This window comes from Dryobates pubescens, chromosome 38, assembly GCF_014839835.1.
Source record: "Dryobates pubescens isolate bDryPub1 chromosome 38, bDryPub1.pri, whole genome shotgun sequence".
Taxonomy (NCBI): domain Eukaryota; kingdom Metazoa; phylum Chordata; class Aves; order Piciformes; family Picidae; genus Dryobates; species Dryobates pubescens.
This window is the reverse complement of record NC_071649.1, coordinates 295,056-307,903: the sequence shown is the minus strand read 5'-3', so window position 1 is coordinate 307,903 and position 12,848 is coordinate 295,056. Positions and strand designations below refer to the sequence as shown.

Sequence of the window (12,848 nt, the reverse complement as noted above, 5' to 3'; positions counted from 1 at the left end):
AGGTTTGGCCCAAAACCCTGTGACAGAATGATGAAAAGAGCAGTTTGCGTGGCACAGCCTCTCCTGATGACACCACACAAAGTAAGACTTGCAGCAATTCCAGAAGCTACTGGAATCCAAGCAGAGGACATCAAGACCAATGAAGAGTTAATGATCACAGGATGTCAGGGGTTGGAAAGGACCTCTGAAGACCATCCAGTCCAACCCCCCTGCCAGAGCAGGACTATAGAATCTAGCACAGGTCACACAGAAACACATCCAGATGGGTCTTGAAAGTCTCCGGAGAAGGAGACTCCACAACCTCTCTGGGCAGCCTGCTCCAGTGCTCTGTGACCCTCCCAGTGAAGAAGTTCCTCCTTACGTTGAGCTGGAGCTTCCTGTGCTGTAGTTTCTATCCATTGCCCCTTGTCTTATCCTAGGGTGCAAGTGAGCAGAGGCTGTCCCCTCCCTCTTGACCCCAGCCCTCAGATATTTGTAGGCATTGATCAGATCCCCTCTCGGTCTTCTCTCCAGACTGAACAGCCTCACGGCTCTCAGCATCTCCTCATAGCGAAGTGCTTCAGTCCCTTTAATCATCCTGGTAGATCCCTGACCCTCTTGAACTGGGGAGCCCAGAACTGGATGCAATATTCCAGGTGTGGCCTCACCAGGGCAAAGTAGAGGGAGAGGAGAACTTCCCTGGATCTGCTGGGCACACTCCTCTTAATGCACCCCAGGCCAATGGAGAGTTAATGATATATGTACAAGTAGACTGGTTGTTGCCTGTACCAAAACATCTCATTAGCATTCATAGCCTGGAAAGGTCCTAGCCTCTAACTGATCACTAATTTCTTAGGGCTAATTAATTTTAAAAGAATTTATGACTGGATGTTTATTGCCCAGCTACTCTCCACATCCTAACAGCTCAGCAGGCAAGGAGTACACATCTTTTAAAGATAAAGCAGCTCACTCTTCTGCCAGATGCATAGTTTCTACCCCAAGCCATTTGTATTGTTCAGTGCTAATGGTTTAATGTCTCTTCACCTGGAGAGGAAACTGAGCTGCTGCTTTCGAGAGCATGAGCAGCCCCATTAAGGAGAGAGAAGGGAAAGAAAAAGGCATGGTCCTCAGGAGAGACTCTGTGCTGCATTGCCCTCTATCAGGAACAGTGCGGCCAGCAGGAGCAGGGAAGTCATTCTGACCATGGACTCAGCACTGTTAGGCCACACCTTGAGTCCTGGGTCCAGTTCTGGGCCCCTCAGTTTAGGAAAGATGTTGAGTTGCTGGAAGGTGTCCAGAGAAGGGCAACAAAGCTGGGGAGGGGTCTGGAGCACAGCCCTGTGAAGAGAGGCTGAGGGAGCTGGGGTTGCTTAGCCTGGAGAAGAGGAGGCTCAGGGGAGACCTCCTTGCTCTCTACAACTCCCTGAAGGGAGGTTGTAGCCAGGAGGGGGTTGGTCTCTTTTCCCAGGCAACTGGCACCAGAACAAGAGGACACAGTCTCAAGCTGTGCCAGAGGAAGTTTAGGCTGGATGTTAGGAAGAAGTTCTTCCCAGCAAGGGAGATTGGCCACTGGAATGTGCTGCCCAGGGAGGTGGTGGAGCCACCATCACTGGAGGTGTTTAAGAAGAGCCTGGCTAAGGCACTTGGTGCCATGGTTGAGTTGATTAGATGGTGTTGGGTGATAGGTTGGACTCAATGATCTCAAAGGTCTTTTCCAACCTATTCTATTCTATTCTATTCTAGCCCCATAAAAATCTGCATTGATCAGAACAGATACCAGTGTCTACAGATGGCACAGCCTATAAAGACTACACTGAGTAATTTAGCAGGGGCTCTAATGGCTGTGTGAAAAGCATTTTCACTAAAGGATCATAGAAAGTGTGGTGAGGAGTGAGTTTTACTTCTCCAAGAGCAGCAAGAAATAGAAACACTAAAAATAAAGTGCTGCCTTTGTGAATCATCTGAATTAGGAGCACAGGAAAAGGATATTTCCTAAAGAAGTTTTAGTGAGAAATTGTTTGTTCCTTTCCCTGAGGACTACTCCTGTGGGGCTGTGCCCTTTGGAGGGTCCAAAATCTGAGTTTCTTAGTCACTTTTGGAGCACAGTCCTTTTCTTATGGCTCTCATAGAATAGAATAGAATTAATCAGGTTGGAAAAGACCTCTGAGATTATCAAGTCCAACCCAACACCATCTAATCACCTAAACCATGGCACCAAGTGCCTCATCCAGTCTCTTCTTAAACACTTCCAGTGATGGTGACTCCACCACCTCCCTGGGCAGCCCATTCATGGACCTAAGCTTGTACCTAGGACTCGCAGGTCACGACTTTCACCCTTAAATCAGGGGTTTGAGCTCCAGTTTGAGTTTCTGGATGGCCAGGATCCTTGATAGCATTGATACATTTCCTGGTTTTAATCCTGTGTCACTTAGAATCTTAGAATCAGTACGGTCGGAAAAGACCTCAGAGATCATCAAGTCCAACCTGTCACCCAACACCTCATGACTAACTAAACCATGGCTCCAAGTGCCACATCCAATCCCTTTTTGAACACCTCCAGGGATGGTGACTCCATCACCTCCCTGGGCAGCACATTCCAATGGCCAATCTCTCTTTCTGGGAAGAGCTTTCTCTTCACTCCCAGCCTAAACTTCCCTTGGTGCAGCTTGAGACTGTGTCCTCTTGTTCTGGTGCTGCTTGCCTGGGAGAAGAGACCAACCCCCTCCTGGCTCCAACCTCCCTTCAGGTAGTTGTAGAGAGCAATGAGGTCACCCCTGAGCCTCCTTTTCTCCAGGCTAAGCAACCCCAGCTCCCTCAGCCTCTCCTCACAGGGCTGTGCTCCAGCCCTCTCCCCAGCCTCATTGCCCTTCTCTGGACACATTCAAGTCTCCCAATGCCCTTCTGAAATCGAGTGGCCCAGAACTGGACACTTAACAGCCTTGTAAGCTGTCCTTTATTAACAGTTGTCCTCACCCTTTCCCTTTTTCTACAGCACTGTCTGTTTGTGCTGTCAGTTTCCCGTTCAGGTTAAGCAATGGGTAAGAGCTGACTGCCAGGAGGATGAAACACTTACCTCTGGAATTATAACGAGCCCAAAGATCAAGCCGAAGAGGACGAGGTTTACTCCGTACATCCACCGCAGGAATATGAAGTAGGAAGCGACCGAGGAGCCAAAGTGGCCTTAAACCAGAAGACACTTCATGGTTAGGAGTGTAGGAGGGTTAAACTGTCCTTAGCAAAGCCTGCACCCATTTCACAGAATTGTTAGGCTTGGAAGGGACCTCAAGGATCATCTAGTTCCAACCCCACAGGTCTCCCCAGGTGTTGCCCAAGACCCTCCCAACAGTACCCACTGGTGGTGGAGACAGCAAAGCCTGAGGCGTGTGTTCCTTGTTGCCACTGGTGCCTAGGGCAGGTGTAGGGACCCAGGGGGACAAGGGAGCTGAAGCATTGTTTGGATGAAGGCAAAGCTGTCTTACAAAGCATCTCATTGCCACTGCGTGGCGACTTCCACTTACTCTCCACTTCTTTTATCTTCATCTCCCAGGGTATGCACTGGGTTTTAAAATTGTCAAAGTCCCTCTTAAACTTCACCCATTTCTGAAACAAAACAACAAAGTGGTGAGCAGAGAAGTGCAAAGAGGGAGGCTGCTTCCTCTGCAGGGCTTTCTGAAGGGTTGGTACCATCACTAGGAGTGAGTGTAAAGCACAAAGCCAGACTCTGGTCTGGGTCTGATCTTCTTGACTCCTTCAGGACCTACCTTTGGTCCCAAAGCCTCCCACCCCAAGGAGTTAATATTTATTACCTGACTTTTAACCTTCCCAGGCTTTTGGAAAGCTGCAGCTATGATGTGAGTTTACCACATTGAACAGGGGTGAAAAACTCCGACCTAGCTCTGGGTTGGAAGGATTGATGCAGAACCAACTCCATCTAAACCAAAATGTAATTAGCTTGAATCCTTCCTCATCAGAGCAGCTGCTGAACTCCCATTGATTTCAGCATCTCAGGCTTGCCTCCCTTTTTCACTTCTCAGTGTAATCTCCATGACAACATGCAACTTGGCTACCAACTTAGCAGGGAGAGTGCTGGCTGTGTTGTATCTACTCATTATTGGGGAAGATGAAATTTTACAGGAGTCCAAGGGTCAGTGCAAGATTTTTGGCATGGCCTCTCTCCCTCCTAGGGGAACCTTGTCTCTTAGGTCAAAGTTTTGGTGACAGCAACCAGAAAGCTGTGGTGTTCCTCAGGAGAGGCTGAGGGACCTGGGGCTCTTTAGCCTGGAAAAGAGAAGACTTGGAGGGGCTTTAATAAATGTTTATAAATATCTGAGGGCTGAGGGTCAGGAGAGAGGGGACAGGCTCTGCTCAGTTGCTCCCTGTGATAGGACATCCATAGGTAATGGATGTAAGCTGCAGCACAGGAGGTTCCACCTCAACACAAGTGGAAACTTCTTTACTGTGAGGGTCACAGAGCACTGGAGCAGGCTGCCCAGAGAGGTTGTGGAGTCTCCTTCTCTGGAGACTTTGAAGACCCATCTGGATGTGTTCCTGCGTGACCTGAGCTGGGTTGTATGGTCCTGCTCTGGCAGGAGGGTTGGACTGGATGATCTTCAGAGGTCCCTTGCAGCCCCTGACATCCTGTGATCTTTGCTCCTGCAGCCACTCCTGTGCTTCAGGGAAGGTTGCAATGCCAGCCCAGGCATAGAATTTTAGAATAGTTTTGGTTGGAAGAGACTTTTCAGGTCAATGAGACCAGCTGTTAACCCAGCACTAAGCCATGTCCCTCAGCACCACATCTACACAGCCTTTAAATCCCCCCAGGGATGGTGACCCCACTGCTTCCCAGGGCAGCCTGGTCCAGGGCTTGACAACTCTTTTGCTGAAGATTTTTTTCCCAATATCCAACCTGAACCTCTCCTGGCACAACTTGAGGCCATTCTCCTCTTGTCCTGTTGCTTGTTACTTGGAAAAACAAACCAAGCCCTACCTCTCACCAACCTCCTTGCAGGTAGCTGTAGAGAGTGCTTGGGTCTCCCCTGACCTCTTTTTCTCAGGGGAGATTTCCTTCCACTCTTTCTGTAGCAGTTGTAGATTTGAAGCTGCCTGATATGCTTTAAAATATGGGCAGGACGTTTTACTCTCATTTCCTGGTGTCTTTCTGGGTTTTGGTTTGTTTTGCACCCCACCTCCAATACAGGTTACTAACCCCCACCAAAGCTGTGCTGAATGCAGTGTCAGGTACCCAAGCTCCTCCCTGCTGTCACTGTCACACTTACCTTTGCCATCATCATCTTATAGGCATACAACTTTTTGCCCTTCCCTTTTCCCAGAGCTCCTTCAAACTTCTCTACAAAAGCTTGAGCCTCCCTGGTAGGGAAATAAACAAGCAGGTTATTGGAACAGCAGAGGGGTCTTTAGCTTTCACTGCTGCCTGCACTGGTGGGAAAGCAGCCATGCTCATGACAAAGTGAGGGTTTGGTCTCTCTCCACATCTGGGGTTCTGGCTGCTGTCTGCTGAAGGTGGTGGTTGTGCCCCATAGAGTTTGAACAGCCACCCTGGGCTAGCTAAGAGGTCCCTAAAGCACTCCTGTTGAGGCAGAGGTGTGCCCTACTTGGCTGCAGACCAAAAGCTACACTGTTCATAGAATAAGAAATTCATTTAGGTTGGAAAAGACTTTCAAGATCATCAAGTGCAACCATTAATCCAGCACTGGTAAGTCTACCACTAAGCCATGTCCCTCAGCATCACCTCTACACAACTTCTAAACTCCTGCAGGGACGGTGACTCAACCATTTGCCTGGCAGCCTGTTGCAGGGCTTGAGAACCCTTTCAGTGAAGGAATTTCTCCTACTATCCAACCTAAGCCTCCCCTGGTGCAACATGAGACAGTTCTCTCTTGTCCTATTGCTTGTTACTTGGGAGAAGAGACCTGTTTAGTACTAGCTGTCTAGTCCAGCCCTTAACCCTGGCAAAATCACCTGAGACTTCATTTGAAAACCTAGAAGTGAGATTCCTGAGTCTTGAGACTCTGTTTCTCTCTCTTGCTGTTTCCTGTGCTGCAGAGCTTATCCTTTCTTGTTGCAGCATTGATTTTGTGAAGCCAAAAGAGCTAATTGAACATGAGCCAGCGGTGTGCCCAGGTCCTCAGGAGAGGCCAAGGACATCCTAGCCTCTATCAGGAAATAGTGTGGCCAGCAGGAGCAGGGAAGTCATTCTGCCCTGTGCTCAGCACTGGTTAGGCCACACCTGGAGTCCTGTGTCCAGTTCTGGGCCCCTCAGTTTAGGAAGGATGTTGAGTTGCTGGAAGATGTCCAGAGGAGAGCAACAAAGCTGGGGAGGAGTCTGGAGCACAGCCCTGTGAGGAGAGGCTGAGGGAGCTGGGGTTGCTTAGCCTGGAGAAGAGGAGGCTTAAGGGAGACCTTACTGCTCTCTACAACTTCCTGAAGGGAAGTTGTAGCCAGCTGGGGGTTGGTCTCTGCTCCCAGGCAACCAGCACCAGCACAAGAGGACACAGTCTCAAACTGCACCAGGGGAGGTTCAGGCTGGAGGTTAGGAAGAAGTTCTTCACAGAAAGAGAGATTGGCCATTGGAATGTGCTGCCCAGGGAGGTGGTGGAGTCACCATCACTGGAGGTGTTCAGATGGAGACTGGATGAGGCACTTGGTGCCATGGTTTAGTTGATTAGATGGTGTTGGGTGATAGGTTGGACTGGATGATCTCTGAGGTCTTTTCCAACCTGGTTAATTCTGTATTCTACTGATTGTAGCTCACGGAGCCTGCCTGGAGTACAAGGCAGCCAACAGTTTTGTTTGGGATTGTTAGCAAGTGGGAATGATTGCATGATTCAGGGATGAGATGAAAGGATGGAGGTCTGTTAGCAAACATGATCCCAGGCAGAATTTCAGCCAGGATCCTACAGCAAAGGGAAAAATCTGTCAGAAAGAAAACTGCTTTGGTGGTTGTCTTTTTTCCCCTTTCTCTTTTCTTGCAGAACTTTGGACTTTCAGGGTCATAAGATTTTATTTGTAATGAGCTCAGGCTTGTAGCATGTCTGTGAGATAGCAAAGCTGCTTTCATGCAGTCCCCAGACTTTGAAAAATAATTGGCAGTGCTCAAGGCTCCTGATTTTAATGGAAGATGCAGCAGGTCTTGGTCTTCAGGGGGGAGGGGTGGAACAGAGAAATGCAGACATGTGGTGACTGCCAACCTTCACAGCCTGATCATCTCTGAGCAACGTCTTTGCAAACATGGAGGTGGGCATTTCCTCACCCCTGTTGAATGGTGGGTTTTCATTTCCCTGCCCTGCACTGAGGGTTCTCTGCAGCCACCTGAGTTGTTTCCCCATTCAGTGTGGGATGGGTGGTAAGATTGTCATAGAATCATAGAATCAATAAGGTTGGAAAAGACCTCAGAGGTTATCAAGTCCAACCTATCACCCAACACCTCATAACTAACTAAACCATGGCTCCAAGTGCCACATCTAATCCCCTCTTGAACACCTCCAGGGAAGGTGACTCCACCACCTCCCTGGGCAGCACATTCCAATGGCCAATCTCTCTTGCTGGGAAGAACTTTCTCCTCACCTCCAGCCTAAACCTTGCCTGGCACAGCTTGAGACTGTGTCCTCTTGTTCTGATGCTGGTTGCCTGGGAGAAGAGACCAACCCCCTCCTGGCTACAACCTCCCTTCAGGTAGTTGTAGAGAGCAATAAGGTCTCCCCTGAGCCTCCTCTTCTCCAGGCTAAGCAACCCCAACTCCCTCATCATCTCCTCATAGGGCTGTGCTTCACACCTCTCCCCAGCCTTGTTGCCCTTCTCTGGTCACATTCAAGTGCCTCAATGTCCTTCTTATCTTTGCTCAGTAAACCTCTGCAAATACTTCTGTCACTTCTGTCTCAGGAGTGTGAGCTAAGAGGGCACTTTGCTGCTCTGATTTCTGTCTGACAATGGGCATGAATAAAGCAAACCCTGGCAGAGAGTTTGCTTTAACAAGCAGCCTGACAGCAGGGAGTCATTTGGTTTTAAATACAAGGCTAGAATGACCTGGCCGTTGGGTATCGGTTGAACAGATTTGCACCTGGTCTGCTCTTTGGTTACAGAGGCTGAAAATCAAATTCCACATTTTAAACTCTGACCATTTCCATCCAGACAGGCTGGCTGGGCTCTGCCCATCAGCTGTTCTGAGCCTGGCCTGTTGCAGCAGAGCAGCAAAGATGCAATTTGTAGGAAGCATCTGACGGTCAGGCAAGCCCCCAGGAGCCTGGGTTCCCAGGATGATGGGTACCTGAGGACTGAAAGCTTCTTCACCATCCTCCAGGGCTTGTTCCTCATGGTGGAAATCAGCTTTTTCTTTTGCTCAACTTGCTCCATCAGCATTGCAAGCTCTTCCTCTGACAGTGACTCCTCACCAGAGGAGTCAGAAGAAGTACTGGGAGAGACACAAAACAAAGGGCACAGAGGAGGAAAAACTTGCAGGGGTTAGAGGGAAGGTCTTGCTTGGGGTGGGTGCAGTGCCTCACAGCCCCCCACCTAGGTGTGATTCCAGCATGACCCCTTTGTGCTCAGGACAAGGCTGGCTCCAGCCAGGATAGCAAGGAGATGGTTGTACCCCACCGTAACCCATCCAACATTGTGCTTTGGACCATAGTTTGGCTACAGAAGCATTGCCTGGGGCAATCCAGCCGTCCATCTGGCTCTGGAGAAATGGGTTTTACACCTTCAGAAGGAAGTGGGAGATATGGGGAGAAGCAAAGAGTTGGGACAAGCAAGATTTAGAAGAGGAAGGGATCCATTTTAACCTGAACATTTGCATAGATCAACCAAAAAGTGTGCCCAGAGCTGAGCTGCTGAAGCTCTTTTGTTGGATGCAACTTTGCCACCCCCATCTGTAGGCACTCACTACATGCACAGATCTGATCCTGGCTGAGAAATGACAAGGACAGGCAGCCTTGGCAGCAGCGTGGCTGTGTGGCAGCTCACCCTGTCACTCCCCACCTTCGGATCTCTTCTGGTGGAGCTGTCACTTAGTCACGGTCTCTGGGTCTGACCCAGGCACCGCTGGCACGTCGTCACTGCTGCCAGGCTGACACAAGGCATCACAGTCAGGGACAGTTTCATTACCTGTTTTTCCTGTCTGTCCCCTCTTTGTTTTCCCCTTCCTTTCCATTCTTGCTTGTTTTCTTTTCTTTGTTTTCTGACTCCTTTTGATCTTTGGTAGGAGCCTTTTTGTCTCTCTGTCGGCTTCCTCCTCCTGCCTTTTTGCCATCTTTGTTTTCTCTCTGGTAGTTTTTTCTCTTAGAAGTTCCATTTTGCTGGCTACAGATGTCTTCCTCTTTGCTCTCTTCTTCTTCTTTGTATTTGTCTTGCTTTTTCCTTTCAAGCCTGCTTGTTCTCCTGGTTTCCCTAGGGGTTCGTTTCTTGGGTGTCTTCTTTGCTTTGTCTTCTGCAAGGGATGAAAACCAAATACTTTGTGCAATCCATGCTGGCAAAACAAAGACTCATGAGAGAAGGGCAAGCAGCCAGGACACGTGATGCAAACCCTAGCCAAATCAATGAGCAGATGCTTGTTGACCTCAGTGGGCTTTGCTTTATGCCCCGTGCAAGAGCCACATCCAAATCTTTGGTTACACAGCTCCCAGTTAAGAAACTTGAACTCATTTTGGCACATCAATGACTTTTATGTGACCATAAGAAAACTGGAAATTAGTCACAAAATGCAGAAAGCCACCCATCAGAGAGCACAGACAGGGATCTTCTCAACCTGGAAGCACACCAGAGCAGTGAAAAGAGAAACTGCAGGCAGTAGTGCAGTCTCTAGTTTGCTTGTTGTGCTGACCTTGAAAGCCAATTCGTTTTCAAGGCTGGAGATGAAGGTCTTCTGTTTACATAGAGAAAAGGCACAGCTGAGGCAGCAGAGAGTTTTGTTTCCCTGAGTTTTCTTTTAGATAGACAGGTCTGTATTCAGAGAAGAAAAAAAGCCCTGTCTCTGATGCATGTTTCACTGCAGGCTACAAACTCCTTTGTCCAGAAGTCAGGAGTACTTCCAGTTTGAAGGACTGCAATTGTCATGGCATAGCCTAAAACTACTCCAGGAATGGAGCTAGATTTAATTGCAGGACATTATGGAAAGGGGAAAAAACCTAATCATAACCCCCCCAAACTTCTCTATAGCTTTTACCACCAAGTAGATTAAAAGGAATAGTAAGTTTCCCAGAGTTGTTTCGAACAGAACAGAATAGCGTAGCGTAGAACAGAATAGAATTAACCAGATTGGAAAAGACCTCAGAGATCATCGAATCCTATCATCCAACACCATCTAATCAACTGAACCATGGCACCAAGTGTCTCATCCAGGCTCTTCCTAAACATCTCCAGTGATGGTGACTCCACCACCTCCCTGTGCAGCACATTCCAATGGCCAATCTCTCTTTCTATGAAGAACTTCTTCCTAACATCCAGCCTAAACCTCCCCTGGTGCAGCTTGAGACTGTGTCCTCTTGTTCTGGTGCTGGTTGCCTGGGAGATTAGACCGACCCCCACCTAGCTACAACCTCCCTTCAGGTAGTTGTAGACAGCAATGAGGTCTCCCCTGAGCCTCCTCTTCTCCAGGCTAAGCAACCCCAGCTCCCTCAGCCTCTCCTTCACAGGGCTGTGCTCCAGACCCCTCCCCAACGTTGTTGCCCTTCTCTGGACACCTTCCAGCAACTCAACATCTTTCCTAAACTGAGGAGCCCAGAACTGGACACAGGACTCAAGGTGTGGCCTAACCAGTGCTGAGTCCAGGGGCAGAATGACTTCCCTGCTCCTGGTGGCCACAATGTTCCTGATACAGGCCAGGGTGCCATTGGCCTTCTTGGCCACCTGGGCACACTGCTGGCTCATGTTGGCTCATGTTCAGCCTACTATCAACCACTACCCCCAGGCTCCTTTCTGCCTGGCTGTTTTGTTTTGTTTGGTTTGGGTGTTTTTTCTTTTTGGCTTCAGGCTATCCAAAATTTCTGGCTGACAAAATGAAAGTGTTCAGACAAAGAAAGAAAGAAACAAACTTGTGACTTTGGCATCGACTTGGAGGAAAATGGGAAGTGAAAATCCTGCTGGAATGGGATCCAGAGTGGAAAAAATGAGCAGCCTAAAAAAGCCAGGAAAACAGAACCAAAAAGAATTTGGCTATTTAGATTTTTGCTTTGATGAGAAGTTAGAAATTAAAAGCAAACAAATAGGTTTGGTAAGAAACAATTAGGATGTGGTTGTCACAGTTAGCGTTGGGAACGTGAAGGAGCTACGGACTCATTTCTCAGGAGCAATGCCCTGGGTAGGTTTTAGTCTGTATCTAATGGTCTGTCTCAGCTGAATTTCAGTTTGTGATCTAGAAGCACCTTCCCTCTTTGGCCAAATGTTCATTCTGAGCAGACAGCTCTCGTGGTTTTCATTTGCAGCCTATCGTGCCTTAGGCTAAACGTGGAACATCCATTTGCTACTCTTACTGCCTTGTTTGCCTGTTGGGAAAAGGTGCTTATGATTAAAAAAGACCTCCCATCCCAGTCATTTGTTAATTGCTTTCTCCTATTTTATGGATTGTACAGACACAGTTGTGAACCATTTTTGCAGTAGAGTCTACATTCACACCACCTATCCAGTGACATTATGACCTTACCTCTTAGCTATCTATCTATCTTTAGCCTCCTAACCCTACCACTTAAGTATTTCTCTGTATTTGCTACACACAGAGGGTTAAATATGGGTTTAATCCTGTCACTGGCTCTTCCTGGTTTCCATCACAGCCATCCCTTTTCATTTTTATCTTCTTGTGGCTGTGATTAATGAAGATACCCCCGTGTTATGGTCTGGGCAAGCATTACAGGGAGGGCAAGTGAGGACTTGGTGTGGTACAAAGCAGTCCCAGCCCTGCACAGAACTGTTTTACTGCAGTGCCTGGTTTTCTAGGGATGGCTGCCAAGGGATGTGGGCTCTGACAGCCTTCTACTTTAGGAGCCTGGATGGGAGGGGGCAGGCTGCTTAAGAACGGTAGCTTACATATTGCCATTGCAAGTCAAACCTCAAGGGAAAAATCAGCTTGCTTACAAGTAGCTCATGAAATGAGCAAGTCACAGAACAGAGGGGAGAAAGAAAAGGCATCACCTCTTGTATTTCAAACCAGGCTGCATATTTTTATCTCTACATTACCTTCACTCTCTGTGTCACTTTCCACTTGTCCATCAATCTCTATTCCGGCTGCAAGAGAAAGAACAAAGAGTCATTGCCGTTGTTGCTGGCATTTACACGCATGATGCTTTACACAGTTAGCCCTTACATGCCACCAAAGCCTGGCAGAGCATCCCTTGGGGATTATCCATCATATCCTCTTCTACCATGATGCTCTTGATGGTTGCTTTAGGTTGGCAGGTTGACAAAAGCTCCCTGCATGAGCACACTGAAGCTGCATGGTCTTTGAGATGTAAAATGCCATGCTTGGAAAGCCCTGAGGCAGCATTTGGTAACACCCAAACTGAAATGATCTTACAGTGATACCAACCATCTTCCATGATGACCTGCAAAGCACATTTCCTTTTCTTCCCCATGGCAGCCTCCTGTCTTGCCCAGACGCTGTAGCCGCTCTGCTGTGCGTGCACACCCGGCTCATGCACAGGTTACTCTCCCTTCCAGTGCCCATCTACTTATCTCCTTGGCATCAGGCAGGCACATCCAGCCGGCACTGACCTCTTGCTTGCGAGCCATGTGGGCAGGAAGGGGTGGGAGAGGCAGAGGAGACCCAGGCTCTGCCTCAGCCCACCCGAAGACTGCCTTCTGTTCCCTTCTCCCTGTGAAAGAGGCACCCGCAGGCATTACCTTACCTTTCATTACTTAACCAT

The 12,848-nt window shown here is 48.5% G+C and overlaps 1 protein-coding gene across 1 annotated transcript in view; it reads right to left on the bottom strand.

The window, feature by feature from the left end:
• The window catches only part of TMC2 (transmembrane channel like 2), a 40,159-nt gene extending 27,515 nt beyond the window's left edge, over window positions 1-12,644 (bottom strand). The window contains exons 1-7 of the mRNA XM_054177086.1: window positions 12,512-12,644; window positions 12,163-12,210; window positions 9,100-9,421; window positions 8,264-8,407; window positions 5,256-5,346; window positions 3,498-3,579; window positions 3,053-3,159 (exon numbers count right to left, since the gene is read on the bottom strand). Coding sequence (XP_054033061.1) covers window positions 3,053-3,159; window positions 3,498-3,579; window positions 5,256-5,346; window positions 8,264-8,407; window positions 9,100-9,421; window positions 12,163-12,210; window positions 12,512-12,557 — 840 coding nt within the window. The 5' untranslated portion in view covers window positions 12,558-12,644. The remainder of the gene's footprint in view (window positions 1-3,052; window positions 3,160-3,497; window positions 3,580-5,255; window positions 5,347-8,263; window positions 8,408-9,099; window positions 9,422-12,162; window positions 12,211-12,511) is intronic.
• Window positions 12,645-12,848: the final 204 nt, after the last annotated feature.